We start from the raw sequence: 18,891 nt of genomic DNA, 5'->3' as shown, positions 1-18,891 counted from the left end.
TGAATGGTGATTAAATTAGGTGTTAACTATAATCAAATTTAAGTTTTCGAAATTATTGATGAAAATAACTTCTTAATTTTTTCTGGTGATAATCTAAGTAAACAGAAAGTTCCTACAATACAATAAGTGCGTGACAAAAAAAAACTCGTTTTAATTCCTGTCGGACGTAAATTTTGTTAATTTATCCATCTTGATTATTTCAGAAATAATAATACAGTTATAATCCCCTAGTGTGTGAATTATTTCCGAACATTTTTCCGAACTGAGGAATACCATTCTTGTTGTGGAAATAAGCACGAGTCGCGAAAATGAAGCACTCGCTGGTTCATCGCTCGTGCTTCAAATAATGCCCTCATGAGCGACAAATTACTTCTCGCACTCGGTTCGTAAATAACTATTACGAAGCGAGTGCGAGAAGAAATTTTTCGCCAATGAGCGTATTATTTCATTTGCGAAAATGTGCCGATTACGTCCTCGCGCATCGAAATTTATACAATATTTTTTGAAACGAACATTATATCTGATTTGTCGGCTTTTTGTAAACCAGAGTTTATTATTAACAAGTCGAATTATTTTCAGAATGCTCAAAAAGGCGAATGCTTCTTGAATTATTTTGAGGCACTTGTGGGCGAAATTTAACTGTTGCGGTCGCGAAATGTCATTCTGAAGGTAGTGAGTGCCTCAAATAATGCGCTCATGCGCGAAAAATATCTTCTCACACTCGGTTCGTAATTAGATTATTATTGGTAACAAAACCGTCTAGTTCCTGAATTTTGTAATTTACACAGATCTTCCTCTCGATTTTCTGACTATACTATGTTGTAATACATATTTTATCATTTAATTTTGCTGTAAATTTTATTTGAGAAATTTAAAATATGATATATTATCTGTTAAAGAAACTAAATATGTATGTCTTTTTTTCTTCTTCTCAAATTCTTGCATTATTCTTAAAATATCTCAAAAATTTCAAAAATCCACAAACTTATCTACCTTAAAATAAAAAAAATTGAAATTTTGTTCCACTTTAGAGTAGTTTGTGAAGTGACAATTTATATTTACATGAAAATGATTGAAACTCTCTTCTCGTCACTCGCTTCACAATCTCTACATTATTTTCGATCTATAAATCTATTTATATTTTTATATATCCTTTCATGTTACGAACACTGCCTGATGAAATGTGTATCTCGCATATAAAGAAACTTGAGGGCAATGTTGACATGGGATAAACATGCAGGAGGGCTAGTACAAAATTGCATTTCAGTTGCTCTCATAATTCTCGAATAAACAACACTTAACTACCATCATGTCAGATGAATCTCTTGCACCTTGAAAACTTGAATGGAAATCTGTAATAAAATATCTCGTGGGGAAGATTAAATCTGTACAAGAAATTCAGGGGGAACTTTTCAGTTAGAAGAAACAGAAAAGCAAAGTTTAAATAACAGATTTACGCACGTTCACACAGCTCAAGTTACAAAGTCTACTTTGTGAAAAGAAGAAAACAACAGTTCACTATATAGCCCTGACCTAGCTCCTGGTGACTTTTTCCTATTAAAAGATGTAAAAAATTAGTTAGGAGTTATTTTCAACGAAAAATGAATTTCAACCTGACGTTTATTTTTCAGACAAATCGTTTAATTATTTTGTGAATCGTTTACAGCAACTTTATGATCGTTTTAAACACTGCCTTGACGTTGATGGAGAATGTAACGAAGAATAAGCAATTAATCAGAAGGGAAAAGTTTCTCTTAATGATCTGGACTGCCTGGCGGCAACTTTTGAATATATCTACAACATCATAAGCTACATGCTTATTATAACAGTGATAACAGTGATAACAATAATAATAATAATAGTAATAATAATCATCTTGGTTTCATGTCGTGGAAACAATGGGCGTAATGCGGCACAAATCATAATATAAAAATAGTTCTTTCAAAGAAATGTTCATTATTTGATATAATACTCGCAATGATAAATAAATCCTGCCTGGAAGCCGTGCCTCCTTTTAATATATACAAGGTGATTCACGAGCCTAACAAAATTGGTGATGCAACCAACAAAACATGTCCCCCATAGTTTTTTAGTTTGTGTTTTTTTAATTACTCTACATAATGATTTTAATTAAATTTGACAAATGTAATGTCGAGCATGTTGATTATGTTGTGCAAAATTAAAATATAGGTATATTTTTTAAATGGACATAATGGGTACAAATGTAATGTTGGTTGCATCACAAATTTCATTAGGCTCATTATTAGTCTTGAATCACCCTGTGTAACCATAATATCTTTTCTTGAAGGTGAGATTTATACATTGGTCTTTCACCTACCTAATCTTTAAAAAAATATATTTAAATGAAAGAAAGTGTAACGTAAATACGACAAGTGTATTTTCAACGCTGCTAAGTTATTTTTGCAAAATGTTTGATTCCTTTGGGATGCAATTGTATTATCAAGGTCTGATCAGTTTGCTTTAAGCAATAAATCCTGCCATTTTTTATTTAATGAATCTGTTAATTACTGAGTTAAACGTGACGCCCTTAAACGATAGCCATAACGTGTGTTAAACCAGCAACCATAAAATATGTAGCGGCTTGTTTAGGGAATAGACTCCCTTTACAGATAAAAACTAGGAGAAGCTAGTCCCAGGCGACAAATTTTATAAGTCGAGACTTCCCATTACTTTACTAGATCTAAATGAAAAGCGACAGATTTCAGTACACCTTATTTCAGAGAGACATTTTGCTCGAAAGTGTTATTACTTTCCAGCTCCAACAATCCCACATGTTTCGTACTTTTCCGTGTAGATAATGACGTTTAAATTTAGATAAAAATTGTCTTTTCGAGAAGTTAACTTAAACAAGTCCCAAATTAAAAAGTCTCTCTTGCACAACACGCCACCGACATAATAATTCATTTTCTCATGTAAATTAAAATCTCTTTGTAACATTTCGCGCTGATTCCGGAGGCTCTATGTTATTACGCGCTAACATCCGCACATGTTTTTCTTCGGTGATTTTCCACAAATCGATTAATCGTTTCATTAGGCACAACAAACTCCCAAAAACCATTTACAATGGTATCGAGTAAAGCACCACTCGATTTTCACAATGAGGGCCAACTTTCCTAGTTAATTGGCTAATGTGGATCAAAAACACGACATCAAGCTCTTATCACATAAACCACTCATTACATCAGCTGCTGAAAATGGATAATTTTTTATCGACAATCGAAACTCGTTACATTAACGAAAATGACAAGTAGCGTAAAATAAATCAAGTGATATCAGTGCCAGCCAGAAGCTTATTACCATACAAAGTGTTCGCTGTTTACACCACTAACAAGCTTCCGTCATAGGCCCAACTTTAAATTGCTCGATGCGTAATTTGTCGAATTTAGCGCCCGTGGGACAAAATTCTCGCCCGGCGCATCCGCCACATTTCACAATGGATGCTCATTCAGAGGCGGCGATGTTTGCGCCGAACGCGTCGCTTTACCGACAGCTAAATGGGATTTGTTTAGTTTTTCTCAATTGCAAGCTAAAATCAATATTTAATTTTAAGTCGTAATTAAATTTCACACGGCTAAAAATTCAATTAAATGCAAAGCGCGCCACCGATTGCATTTCACGTTTCAAAGGTGCTAACGCGTTTATCGCTGCATTAAAGAACATTCTTCACAGTCGTGAATTAAGTTGACCTTTCCGTGCGAAACACGACGATTTCCCTAACAACAATAAGTGATGACATTCTGTTTATACTTTTGTCCTTTACAGCTCGATAACAAGACCCTGTTTGTTAGACATGTTGTCTTCGCATGACACTTTTTCTTGGCACTATAATGAAGGTATTCAATTCTTGTCGTCGGTATTGTATGTAGTTTTTTCTTCTCTATGCTTTATTTGTTTTGTTATTTGATTATTTTCAGTCGCACTCGTTCGACAGAGTGGTTATTGATCTGGCGTATAAATTTTTTATTGCGTGGAGTAACTTTTACGCATATTGCCATTCTTCGATTACTGTCGCGGTTGCAGCTGCAATAAAGGCGGAAGCTTAATAAATAAAAATAACGAAAGGTGAGGGGTGCACACGTGCGAGGTAGATCCGCACGGGCTCCCAGAACTAAACCTGAAATATATTTAATTGTAATCGTCGGGTTCAACAGCATTTACGTAATTTGAATCTGGTTTTCTAATTTGGTTTTTAGATTAAATTCAGTAAAGTCTGTGCATCAGAGGATACAAGGCTTTGACTGTGTGCATGTGTGGCTCTTTCGTTCCATGAAATTTACATAATCAGACAAATCGATCTGAAGCAGTCGGTTAAAAAGGGTCATCTTCTGCGAAACGTCTGATACGTTTTCCGCTGGTAATTTTGTACATTTTTTCCTAAAATGTTTCCAAAGTAGTACCCATTTCATGAAAAAGGTTCAAATTGTGAAACATTGATGAGAATTATTATACATACTTGATGAAGTGAAATCAATAGTCTGCATCGCATATGGAACTTTATTTTGCGACTGAAAACACAAAATGTGCAACCGTAGGCGTTGAATAAACCATTTATTTGTAATCTGCGTTATTAGCAATGTCTGATAGAACGCAGATGTTTTAGAGGCATTTTGAATTAATTTTAATACGTTTACAGCAAAGTGGTAGAAATGTTAAAGCTACAAAAGAAATATAAAACAAATTAAAAGAAAATAAACAGCTAAAAACAGACAAACCGATGTAAATGTAAAGAAAAAACTCGAACTATAGAATATTTACAATGATATAGCATAAAATAAACTTCAATGTCTCTGATATACAGGGTGTTACACGAGTGATAATGAGCCCGACAGAATTGCAATTGCAACCCACAATACACTTGCAAAGTAAACCTGGATATGGGCGCGGAAAATATTCAGCTTTGCATTGGAAATGTATTGTGGGTTGCATTTTCAGTTACATCGGGCTCATTATCACTCGTGAATCACCCTGTATGTGCTATTTCTTGCACGACCTAATACATTTAGCCACTTAATCGTAAAAACAATATTCCATTCTAGGTGCTTTTTAAAGTTGATCAAAATGGGGTTCTTCAGAAGTTTTAGATGTTTATCATTTCATCTTTTCTATGTTATTCCGGTTATGAGAAGCACAGATTTAAAATGAGTCAATAAATAAATATTATTCGTTTTTCTAATTCATTTTGACAAACAGCAAGGAACGATATTTCGGTATTTTGGTGAATAAAATTCTGGTTATTAATCCGAAACCTGCATGTTTAGTTTATCAATCAGACAACTTTAAATCAAAAACCAAGCCTTTAAAATCTTCTTGAGTTAATAAATAGGATTCCGATAACTCTTTTGGAAACTTCACGAAATTCTAGGACAAATTCTATTAACTAGACTAAATAAAGAAGTACTTCTAAAAGCTTTACATGAGCAATATACAGGCTGTTTGATAAAAAACGCCTCAACCCATAACTTTTTTATTTATTATCCGATTTCAATGAACAAAAAGACCAAGGATATGGTTTTTCATGCGCTACGAAGCAGCCATAAAATTTTATTTTTTTGGCGTTATTTTCAGTAGCTAACGATAGTCAACTTTTTTTTTTTTAATGGACACATGTAGTTTTTTAGGCATAGTCTGGTAAAGTATTTTTTTCTGAATCTAATGATGTATTAAGAGTTATCGTTTGGTCCATAGCTGACTGAAAAAAAAAATAAAACAATTTTTAATTGTGGTTCAGCTTATTATGAAATTTTCGAGTGTGCCGTGAAAAACAATTGGAATACAAATAGCAACAAATGTCAAGTGTGAGTTTGAAAAATTTCAGGTGCAATCTTGAAAAGTTTTATTATTATTTTCTTGGAAAACATGAATAATAATAATAAATATTATTATTTTTTCTATTAAATTTTTTTTTGACTAATTACGATTTTTGTTACACTCGAACATAAAATAATAGTCAAATGACTGCTATTCTGCATGACTGACAATGTTGTTATTTTATACTTAAATAAAAAAGTTTAAAAAAGCAGATGAAAAGTTCTAAGTTGACGTTTAGATGACATTTATCGTACTTTGTATTCCGATTGTTTTTCACGGCACTCTTAAAAATTTTATAATAAGCTGAACCACAAATTTTTTTAATTTTTTTTTCAGTTAGCTATGAACCAAATGATAACTTTCAATACATCATTAGATTCAGAAAAAAATACCTTACCAGACCAAGCCTAAAAAACTACGTGTCCATTTAAAAAAAAAAGTTGACTATCGTTAGCTATTGAAGATAACGTCGAAAAAAATATATTTTTCTTTATACCATACTGTTATTAGGATTTATCAGTACTCAATGCTTGATTGATATGATACCTATAACAGACTAGGCCGTTATTCAAAATTATCAGACCGAGGCCGTTATTTTTGCTACCGTTGCTACGGTTACGGCATAGATGACAACTAAATTTAATTTTTGAAGTAAAGAGAAATGTCAGTCTTACAAATAAATCATCGTTAAATGTTAAGTATTATTGGTATAAAGAAAACTATAAAACAACATACGGCCGATATGGATATAACAGACTCGGTTGATTATAAAATCTCGGCTCCGCCTCGATTTTACAATACCTCAACCATGTCTGTTATATAACCCATATCGGCCTAATACCGTTATATACTATTGTGGCTGTTTTGTAGCGCTTGTAAAACCATATCTTTGATATTTTCGTTCATTGTTATCGGGTAATAAATTAAAAAGTTATGGGTTGAGGCGTTTTTCATCAAACAGCCTGTATATGTGCTACAAACTGTTTTCATTTAGGAAACATTAATACTGGGGCAATTTCGCTAATTGATAGAATGTTTTATTTCGATGATCCTAAAAATAGATTTTTCAAATACGTAATACGCTCGACTGAAGCCATATTTTTATGAATCGCATATGCTTTTTGATAAATGAATTTTTCAGGAACGACTCTGTTCGCCTTTGAATAACAAACTTCCACTGTTGGTTACTTTGTTATCCGTAGGGACATGTTATATGCTAGATTATTTATACAGTATGAATTTAATCTAATTCGTTTATGTTTGAATTGCATAATCCTTTGTCATGTTGGTTAATTCATGAATATGCACAATTTATCCTTTGTATCCGCAACACAAGCTCCAAATATAGCAGTGTTGCACAACGCGATTCTACATAAACCGCCTACAAGAACAACTTTAACACACACTGTATCATCCAGAACGCAAATAAATAATTTCCACTCAATTCACTCTTATGAACCTGAGATTAACTTCTGTTGTTTCAACATTAATCTTCTATTTCCCCTTTACTTATTTAATTCTCTTGCTCATCCTCTTACATTTTCAGATCCTTTCTTTTCCTTCATTTCTATGGAATTCTAAATATAACGTTTTGTTCGTGCTCTATCGTCTGCAGCTTTTGTCTTTTTAAAACTATATAAATTTCAGAAATTCACTTCATCTCTATGACTTCATGAGGTGCATAATCCAGCCCTAAAATGTATTTTGTTTTCCCAGAAACATCCACCACATCATTTGCCCCCCAACATATGGGAAACAAATGTGAGTAAATAATACCCTCGCAAAGCTCCATCGAAAAAACACTGACAAATACTGGCATTTAGGAAACCCCAAATTTATTGCTGCATTAAGGGTGATGTCGCTACAGCGTTTAACGCTTTCAGAAAATACTTTAGACTCCGCAACGTTATGTTCACTCAGCGATAAAATTCCTATATCAAATATACCCCTTAATATAAAAATTTATATCTCTGATGGAGTGGAACCCGTATAAGGTACCACATCCCTTCCCATTACTGGCGATCAGAATCGTCCCTAATTGTCGATTTAGGGGCTTGTGCACGAGCCGTGCTAAATTGCCGATCCGGCAAATCGTACACAATTTTTGGCCTGACGAGGTAAATTGTTTGAGAAGCAGCCCTTGTTCGGCGTTGTTGCCAAACTGTTTGTGACGAAACCTGATTAAGCTAATGAGATAAATGCGCTAAAAGCTTCTAATGTTATCTCCAAACGACGAGTTTATCACTCTTGCATTACATGCACTGAATGCGATTTCACGCTCGGATACATTCAAATGCAACGCCATTAAATTTGCACCCTAATTTACTAACGCGATGAATTGCCAAAAAGCCGACGAGTTACCACCCACATAAAGTGCAATTTCATTTTCACTTAGCGATATTTCAAGTGAGAGGAGAAATAAGTTTATCTGGCGATATTGATTTGATACAGGATAGGCAACAAAATGTTAATTCTAGTCCGATTTATTCTGCAATCTTCTTTCAACTTCTTGTCAATGCAAACGAAAACTTACGCTGACGCGAAAAGATTTTTAATTAAATACAAAACTCTTGTTCTGTTCAAATTAAATCTGTTACGAAAGAACGAATTGTACAATTTTTCAAACAAGAAATGCAGACAAGAATCCTTTAGTCTTTGGTTCTATCGATAAAATTGCAAATGTATGGGGTGTTCATTTAAATTTCCCCTCCAAGTTGGCGTTGAAGAGTCGATTGTGAACGCACCACGGATTTCAAACGGAGCAGCTGTTTAAATCTAACCTCACTTTTTGCGTTGTTTGTGTTTTTATAGTGCAGACTGACGAGTGGTGCGTTCACAATCGACTCTTCAACGCAAACTTTGAGAAGAAATTTAAATGGACACCCGATAAAATATTTTAGAAGCATCAGAGTTATAACTAATGGACAGGAGATGGCTGTGAAGCAAATTTGTTGACAACGTTAAAAAAACAAAAACCAAGGGAAAATTTTGTGTGTACACAGATGAAGAAGGAATGACTTGAAAAAAATTAATACACGCAGCTTGGTGGTTTATTGAAGAAACTTTTACCCGCGTAATATAATTCCAAAGCTCACAAGACAAAATAAAAAAAACAAATTATTAATTTGGAAGTTTAACACATTAATAGCAACTTCCAGAACGTGAGCGTGAGTGGGGATTTATAAAACATTGATACAATAAATATTTAAAAAAAAATCATTTTTTGGTAATTGTTCACTTTAACTACTTCTGGAATTTTCGCGTTTTTTCTGGCTAGACACCCTCAGGGCGTCCTCCTAGATCGTTTCCCACCATTCAAACCTTGTGCAAATGCCTTTTTTTTTCTCTTGCTGTGTTTCAAGGTCGCGTCAAGGTCGCGCCAAGTCTTAGTATAACTAAAGGGTAAGGAAAATTCATTTGCACAAGGTTTGAATGGTGGGAAACGATCTAGGAGGACGCCCTGAGGCTGTCTAGCCAGAAAAAACGCGAAAATTCCAGAAATAGTTAAAGTGAACAATTACCCATTTTTTTATACATATGTAAATTAGTATTACAAACGCATCGAAAACATGTGGCGCATTTTTTTACATTATTACACATAACCACAGACTAAGATTCATATGGCGTAACTTTAATGAGAGGTGGGCAACGGTGACTCATTCGCATAGGAACCGTTTCAGGCCGTTCCGGCCAAAACCATTTTTGACTATCGTAATAACGACATTTACGATTGGATCATTCAAGTTACGCCATACGTTCTCAAATCTTTTGTTTGCCAGAACCGCTCTTGATATACATTTTTTAAGACATACGTATGACGTTGCCTGATTTCATGCTTCTAAAATAGACCCGGATGAAATTCAGGCATTCAACCCGTATCGGGTTAACCCCGATAATTACATCTTACTATCGGGGTGCGAAGATAAATTTGCACAGCTTTTTCAGAAAAAGATTTAATTCCAACCTCCATTTCTCACGAAATTCCCACCTACGTTAGGCACCCTCGATAAAAGTCGAAGCAATTTTTCTAATGTTTCCACAACTCCGCTTCTTATTTCCGCTGAACACGCATATCAGAAATGTACCGAACCACGTAGAGAAAACTTAATTACTTATACGGAACCGCAGTAAAAAAATTTAATTAAACTTGAGAAAGTGTCTATTTTTAGCGCGTCTAGTTTAAAACGTCTGTATTAAAGATTTCCCGAGGGAGTGCTAATAGGAGAAGAGCAATACCATTCGCATAACGCGAAAATTATTAATTTAATCTTTGCGACATGCATGGCCGTGAATCATTTTAATTTTACGCGGAGGTTAGCTTGAAAAGTTTAATTATAATCGAGCCGGATCTAATTAGGGTGGATTCCATTTATTATTTCGGAGTTTGTGTCGGCCACGTCACAAGACAATATTTCACATACCACTGTTTTGGGAATTTACTAAATTAAATTTAAAATTTGAGCAGGCAACGGCGATATTTATGAGCTGTCTACTGATCCACGACAAATCTTGAAGCGTTTTAGATTTCAGATTTTTCTTAAGTGAAATGAGCGAGTCACTTTTTCGGTTCAGTTTATTTAATTAACTGTCTGTTACGGCAAAATTTATGATCTAAATTTTGTATAAACGGATTTCAACTTTAATGTATTTGCTCCGGAAAATAATGATTTATGGCAGATGTATGAAAGTGGAGTTCGATGTCCTCGATTCAATTAATCTCTGTTTACTTCTCACAAGCAAGAAATAAAAATGGTATAAAACATGTTTTTCGCAATGAATTATTATTTGAAAAAATATTTTAAAATTTTAACATAATTTACAACATATGCAGAGTTATTATAAAATGATTATTACATCGTAGTTAACTGTGACTTACTGTATAAGTATACATTTGCAATCTCTTCTGCATTTATAATTCTGACATTTAACAGCTTACACTTCCACAGTTTTTATTGTTTTTCAAAGTATTAGTTAAGGTTTTCTGAATTAGCTAATAATTTGATTTTAATTATTTGATACACTTCGTTTATTTTAAATTACATTATCTCAAGCCCCTCGATTTTAGGCAACCAAGTAATCACCTCGACTGACCTTTAGCATAGTATTGCTATGCCGTGTATTGTAGGTGGCGAATTTCATAGCCCACTACGATGTAAGATGTCTAGAAAGAATGAATGAAGCATTAGTTGTTGTAAAATAGTCCAAAGCCTTTTTACATTTTTTTTTTTGAAAAAATTTAGTAAAAATATTTATGTTTTGGGACAAGATTTGGTCGTTGCTTTTAGCAACATGATGTCACAGCTGATAAAAATCAACACAAAAATTAATTGTGACATCCAATGGCGTCCTAACACCAAAATATTTATTCAGGATTATGCCGGGATATCTAGTATTTGTCCGCCTACGTCAGACAGGTATTATTATAGATTTATCTGTCGTTTTTACTAATATCGTCTGTCACATTCCTGAAATAGATTACATTATGTAAATAAAGAATTTCCTGAAATATATTCCGTAATTAACAAGCTGAAGCAAATTTGCATTACATTTCAAATAACCACAACTGACAAGCTGATTTCATCTTGACACTAGCCTCAAAGCTACAATTTTTAAATTCGATCTCGCGTTTCTACACGTTTTGGATACTAGAGAGGTTCAACGAAATAATCTATCATAATATCCTCGTGAAACGACAAAACGATAAAATCTTGTCTAAACTTAGATTATCTCGTTCTCTATGTAATTTGTTTGTCAACAGCTTAGATAGATGTATAGGATGAGTTGTTCATTTATTTGTCACTTTAAATAGACGCTGCTTAGCTGACACTTAATGGCACATGAATAAATATTTCTACATATTCGGGGACGTTCAGTAAACAACTGCTCTGTTTGGAGACGTTGAAGAGAGTAAACGTTTGGTTCGTAACAGAACAGATTAGAGAGTTCTTCCTTACAATACATAAAAACCAAATTTCCGAAATTGTTTCTTCCAGATCAAAGTCGTTACCAAATATTAAACAAACATCATTTCTCTGATATATGCAACCCAAAATACTTCTGATCCTTATCTCTTGAATTATTTTGCCATTACAAGAGATTCTTTCACCTAACAATTATTATCCAACATTCTTTTTACTCCCGTGGTACATTAATTCTTGTCTAGAATTTTTTAAATCCAGATTTGCAACTTTATTGCTTTAAAATACATCATTTTGTGAAGTGTCATCCTTCTTGGCTAAAAATGTTTTGGATCGAAACTTTGTAAACCACTCAAATGCCACTTTCCCTTACACCTTCTCTGTAAATTATCACACATTTAAAAGAAAAAATGATGGGGAAATTTAGATGACGGAACGAGAAAAAAAAAAGGTTTTGGATGGAAGGAGAGGAAAGAAGGTGAAGAATGTGCTATAAGGAGAGAGGGAGAGGCAATTGAGCACTTGTGGAATGGATGTAGCGAAATGAGAGAGGAAGATGTAGGAAAGGAGGAACGGGGAAAAATTCTGAATGAAGACCGAAGGGAGATAAGATGGATGAAAGAGATATGAAAGAGGAGGGAAAGAATAGAAAAAGAAATAGGCAGGGGAAATAAATAAAAAATGTTATTTTTTGGAGAGAAAGGAACGAGGAGAAATACTGAATGAAGACGGAAGGGAGATAAGATGCTACAGATGAAGGAGATACGGAAGAGGAGGGAAAGGATAGCAAAAGAAAGGGGTGGAGGATAGGGAAAAATGTTAATTTTTGGAATTGTTATTTTTTTGTTTATAATCGGGGTCCGATTATTAGTAGTATGTAATAAAAAAAGAAAATGTTACTTTTGCATTTTTAGTATGAGCCCAAAAAGCTTGTAATAAATTTCACCACCAGCTTTTGACATTTTGCAATTACAAATCCCCGAGTCTGCAATTTGAGCCAGATTATTGCATCCCCTGCGTCAACAATATTATATTTCGAGACTTGACCTAAATTTCCTTTTGAATTTTTAGCCATTAAATCCAGAGACGTAGCGCTTTCGTCAGATGTGTATTACTGCAAGATTATTTTTGTGACAATCGAAAGCCATCCTCGTGAACTCTTACGAACAGAGAGGCAGTAAGCATCTGGGAGTAGATAGTTAGCGTTGTGGGAGTCTAAGTATTTGTCTGTGCTGAGGGAAATGAGTGGGTTGAAATTAACATTAACGAAATGACACTCTTGAGGAGCGAGGATGATATTATTGCTACAACGAATCCAACAGTGCCGAAAATTTTAACATTCAAAGTGATGGGATTTTAATTACGTCAGGACCACATTCGAGACAGTTATTTTATAAGATGTGGTGCAAATGCTCATTATCTACCAGTCAAATACTCGTTTAAGCTGAAAATGTTAAAATGTTTGAAATGCAAACAAGACGAAGCTGGAATAACTTGAAATAAAAGAGCTCAATATTACAGTAGCGAACGCTGGTGAACTGGTTTTATGAAACGAAGCAGAGCGTCATAATATTTAGAAATCTTGTCTTTCTTTTCACACGAATTCACATAAGGGTGGTTGTTATTGTGAAAGTTGCTTTTCAACTATTTCCGCTCGCGTCCATTAAGTCAAAATGGGGGAAAGTAAAAGATACAGCAAACTCTTGTAGTTCTTTATGTGCCCATTCTTCAACTTAAATTCACAGTAACTTACTTGATTGTCCTTATTTTCAAACTTTTGGTGCCAAATCAAAAATACCCTTATCTTATCGCTTTTTCCATAACTTTCTTTTTCTTAAGCAAAAACTATTTTTTAAACCTAAAAAAATAAACAATTTCCCGAACTAGTTTGTATTTTACACACTCGACGTAAAGCTTCACTTAGAAACTCTCCCTCCTATATGTATTTAGGAGCTGGAGGAGAATGCTTGCTCCAGCGACGACCCTAAATTACCAGATTTATAAATATATTATTAACTTTGCTAAATAAACCAGACAAACGTTGCTTAATCGAATAAGCGAATGTTGGAGAACTGGCCCCAAGCGTAATTGTTTATGCTTCGTTGCAACAATATTTTTTTCTGTTGCAAAATACTATTATTAGAGCTGTTTTAACGATCCGATAAAAGCCCAGCATTCTCCTTCAATTCCTCCTGGATCCTTGCTATTTTTTATCTTTGAATTCAAGTTGCTTTTCACTGAAGTTAACAGTCTTGGATCCAATCCAGATTGCTTTCATAGGTTTAACACATTTTGAGCAAATCTGGTTGAGACCAATCAATCCACGGTACCGACGCAGTTAAAACAATTTACTCCGTAAGCTTGCAATTTGTTGTTTTATTTTGTCTAGTGACTGCGAGTCAAAACAAAACAAGTTTCCTGTAAATGAAATTTTCAGACAGAATCTTAAGTGGGCACTATTCAATTTTAGAACTAGTTTTATGTATTGCAATTTTCATACAAGTTTTGTATTCAAAGTGAGGCAGAGTTTTATGGCAATAACCCTCGGATAACTTACATAAAAGTTAGGCGACATAGCAAGATTGAAACATCTGTGTCCGAAAGATTAATGATTTATGATTGAAAGGATTTCGTAGGAAAGTTGTGTATTATTCCGCGAGCGTGTAATGATGTATATTACATATGACAACGCAAAAAGTGAGGTAAGTTTTAAACAGCTGATAAACCACTCGTCTTAAAAAAGATTTATTTTTCAAACTGCATTTATTAAAAACACGCAAAAAGTGAGGTTAGATTTAAACAACTAGTTGTAATCCGGTGGTGCGTTCACAATCGACTCTTCAAAGCCAACTTCGACGCCAAATTAAAAAAAAGCCGTTATTAGTAGTGCATTGTATTACAGCAACTTTACAATCTATGCGATGATTTTAAAATGCTACTTTGCGATTGATCCAATCCGTGGACTAATGTGTCATTACTCACGGCCGTGGATAATGGACAATATTATCAATAATAATTATTGAAAGATATTTCTTTAAAAAGAAAAAAAAATATCGTTGGCAATAAGTACCACTGTCAAAAAAATAAAGGCGGGAGTGAAATATTTCGAAACTGTTATTGTAGATTAAAATCATGATAATATTTCATATCGGACAATATTGTTAAAACATGAAAAGAAATGAACAGCAAAAGCTGCACACAAAGAAGGAAAAGAACAAAATAAGAAGGTAAATAAATTACCACAAAAAACCTATTTATTTATAGTACACAAAGTGAAATAGTTTCTTTTGACCCGGAGCATTGTCCTGATAGAGGTTTTTTTCCCTTTTTCTTTAATAACATCGCATGCTTTTGCCTGTGTTCACGCAGGGAGTAGTCGATCAAAAACACTCTATGAAAACTTCAAGGAATTGTTGGCATTACTTTACCGAGGTGGTTGCATATGAGGGGATTTTGATAAATAGCAACCCTTGATCATTTCTAATAAACAAAAGCACACAGTTTGATGTTACAAGGTTCGGTTGTTTTCGAATCCACTTTTTTTAAATCAATAATGAGGCCTATTCTGTAACTTTTATGTTAAAATTGACAGGGATGTTAAAAGTTTAATTATAACAGAAATGTTAAAATTTTAACATGGATGTGTATTCTGTAAGGTAATTTTTAAAGCAACTGTTATAGTTATTTTTTTTAACACGCATGTTAACACTGACAATGTTGTCATATCATACAAATACGTTTCTCCTTTACTATCTCATACCATATCATAGTATCTCTCCTTGTTCTGATATTTAATTTTGACGTCTGTCATCATATTTTTCATTTTCATCATTAAAAGATTCAGAAAATAAGCGTGCGTTCAAGACTACGCATTACAACAGGCAACTAGAAGCTCTTGTTGCCTTCTTGGAGAACAATAAGGAGAATTTGGCGGAAAACAGAAAGCTGTTACAAAATTAAGCTGGGATAGTAGAAAGCAAATGAATAAATTTAAAAGCAATATTAAATAATGATCTTGAAGGTCCAAAGCCCTCAGTAGAAGAGTGGAAACGTGTATTTTACTACTTATTCGTCTTGAAGAATTATACAGACAAAATAGTATCAACAAAAATATGCTTTTAAGGTCTTTGGAGATCTAAAAACAAATACCAGAAGAAGAAATGCTGGTGGGTCAGTCAAGGAGAAACCTCTGACTGATATCGACGAACCAATTTTAAACATGCGACATACGTAGTATTGTTGTAATTGACGATGCACCAAACGTTTCTGAACCTGGACTTAACATAGGCGGAGATATAATTAAACTTGTGGGAGACATAGAAGCAGAAGGAAGTGATAACGAAGATGTTCAAACATATTATTAAATTATCTAAATAACAGAACCAGAGCCAATAACAATGGATGCACCTAATATGACACAACAGGTACCAGAGAGACAAAGAAAACGGAAATTGCCTCAAGTGTCGCTGCAAGACAATTTTAATCCAGTTGGTCTTATAAAAAGCCAAGAAACATTGGCTTCATCCACGAAAAGTTTAGCTGAAGCCATCAGTGACTTGGTCGAAGCTATAAAATATGCCGCCGACAAATTGTAAATCAATGTTAACTCATTTTTCATCGTATACCTATTAATAATATTTATTTGTTTTTTCTTCTTTTCAATTAAACCATGTATCTGTAAACGCATCTCTTTTCCTTTGTCCTCGAAGAAAAAATTATTTTGAGCATTATTTATCATAATTGTTTGCAAAGTTATAATTTCTACCATTTTCTTATTCATTTATATGAGGATCTGGCCAAGGAACTCGAAAATGTTGACACATGTTATGAAGCACTCCGCAACTGTAAATTATTTTGGCTGCTTAATGTATGAACCTAATATAAAAAGTAATGTAAAGTTTTGTCTTTCAGAGACATCTAAATCTTTCTTTTAGTCGACCAGATAATAATTTATAACAAGATGTTAAATTTTAAAGGCACATAAGGAGAAGTGGTTAAAATTTTAATAGTAACAGGACATATTAACAGGGTCGATTAATTTTTTAACATAACATCGTTTTACAGAATACGATTTGCGATTTTAATGGCTGTTATTTTATAAAATGATTTTTAAAATTAACATATTACTTACAGAATAGGCCTCATTAACTGGCAAGGAAATTTTTGATAACATGTTGACAACATTAGTAGATCAATTTCTTCCTGTTTTACCATAAAAAACTGAAATATTGTATGTTTTTGGAAGATCTATACCATGAATCGTTGTAAAACTAATATCAAAGACTCTGAACATTTCATATGAACGCGTTTTTCATATCACCAATAATTAGGTATGAGAAAGTTATCACTAGTAATACAACGAGAGGGTACGAAATTGCCGGAAATTTTCGATCTCATTATACGAGTATTTGTTTTGACGACAATTTCCACGACTGTCGCTACGCTCACTCGTGGAAATTGTCTAAGAAACAAATACGAGTAAAATGAGGAGAAAAATTTCCCGCAATTTTGTACCAACGAGTTGTATTCGGCATGACAATTCCACGAAGGAAAATTTCATTTTCAAATTTTACACAATTTTTTTAATTTATACGTATTGTTATGACTCTCAAAGCGTTAGTTAACGTAGTTGAAAACAACAAAAATTTTACTGTGGATCAAAAATGAGTTTATCAAAATTCCAGGAAGGAGGAGAAAATTACAGCAATAATTTTAGGAAGGTGGAGATGATACAACGAAAATCGCATTCAAAAAATTATAACAAATCAAATTTTGTAATTTTTACTTTAGCAACCAATAAGACGATGATTTAGTGGAAATCACACACAACACACTGATTTCGGGAAATCACTCTAGAGAGATTTTCGGAAATCATATCACGCCGCCATTCATTCATCAATACACACTTATAAATAATTTTATTTATGCGATTTTCTAGCTGAATCAATTTCGAGCCGTTTTGATTTCCAGAAATTATTATTACTCCCTATCTCGTTCTTCTAGCGTAATCACCACTCACTGGCGTTCGTGGTGATTAATACGCAAAAAGAACTCGACAGGTCGAAATAATTTCCGGAAATCAAAACGGCTCTTAATAGATTATACCGGGTGTCCACTCTCAAAGTCGAACATAGGCAATTAACACTGTGCATTCAGTTTATAGATATTATGCCATTATTTCGATACATTAAACAATTAAATTATAATATTAAAGTAATTAACAGTTTAAGCAGTTTTTATTATAAATTCTTTGAAAAAATTACAGTTTAGTTTCTACCTTAGTTAATAATAAATCTAAATAATTTGCTGAATTTAAATTTCCCTTTATTTCAAATGTTATTAAAAATCCCAGCCCAGATATGAATTTTTTGAGGGTACCGAGTTCTAGTAGGAATATTTACTCGAGGGTTTTCTTGAGCCCAATATCGCGTGTTTTGAACATTTGGTTCGTTATTTAGTGTAAAAGTAGATTCGTATGTGAAGCAAATGGTCGACAGAAAGCGACGATCATTAGCACGCTCCTGTATTTCATAACAGGTTTCACTCTTACTTTCTTCATCAACAGCAAAAATCTGTTGATGACACTGTGTCTTGTAGGGATGATATTTGTACTTGCTGAGGATATCCAGTATCCGCGATTACATAAACTTACTTCAAGAGAAATTTGTCTTTATCTGTATGGAGTAACTATTCATTTTTCCGTAAATAATTTTGACAGTAATTTACCGAAATTCGCTGACTTAACCCAACAAATTGCTAAATTTTTTGACAAATGCTGTCCAATTTGAAAATCATGGCATGTCATATTTAAAAATCGCCAAGTTTTAAATTAGTATTTTAAAATAAAAATAGCACCTTTAATCTATAAAAAAATAAATTTGTTACACAGTCTAGGACTGGTTTACAAATCTATGAGGGGCATGATGACCAACTCAATAGACCGTGACTTCCGAATCACGAGACAGAATATGGCCCTTTTTTTTTTTTTTTTTTAATTATTTAAATTTCGCCCTGGGTCGGAATCGAACCCGCGACCCTCGCGTCCCTGAGCCGAAACGGACTCCCTTAGGCTATATTCTGCCTAATAATTTTATGTTTCTGTTGATACTATTACCTTACCTGTAAAAACGTTCAATACAATGTT

At 33.6% G+C, this 18,891-nt stretch overlaps 1 protein-coding gene across 2 annotated transcripts in view; it reads left to right on the top strand.

The window, feature by feature from the left end:
- LOC138125690 (uncharacterized) overlaps positions 1-18,891 on the top strand; it is a 75,531-nt gene that overhangs the window by 9,544 nt on the left and 47,096 nt on the right. The window contains exon 3 of one of the 2 annotated variants that reach the window (XM_069041139.1): positions 7,546-7,590. The exons of the other annotated variant lie outside the window; for it this stretch is intronic. Within the exon in view, the coding sequence (XP_068897240.1) occupies positions 7,546-7,590 (45 nt within the window). The remainder of the gene's footprint in view (positions 1-7,545; positions 7,591-18,891) is intronic. 2 annotated transcript variants of the gene reach the window in all.

Source organism: Tenebrio molitor, chromosome 1 (assembly GCF_963966145.1).
Source record: "Tenebrio molitor chromosome 1, icTenMoli1.1, whole genome shotgun sequence".
In the NCBI taxonomy this organism is placed as follows: domain Eukaryota; kingdom Metazoa; phylum Arthropoda; class Insecta; order Coleoptera; family Tenebrionidae; genus Tenebrio; species Tenebrio molitor.
This window is presented reverse-complemented; position numbering and strand designations above follow the sequence as displayed.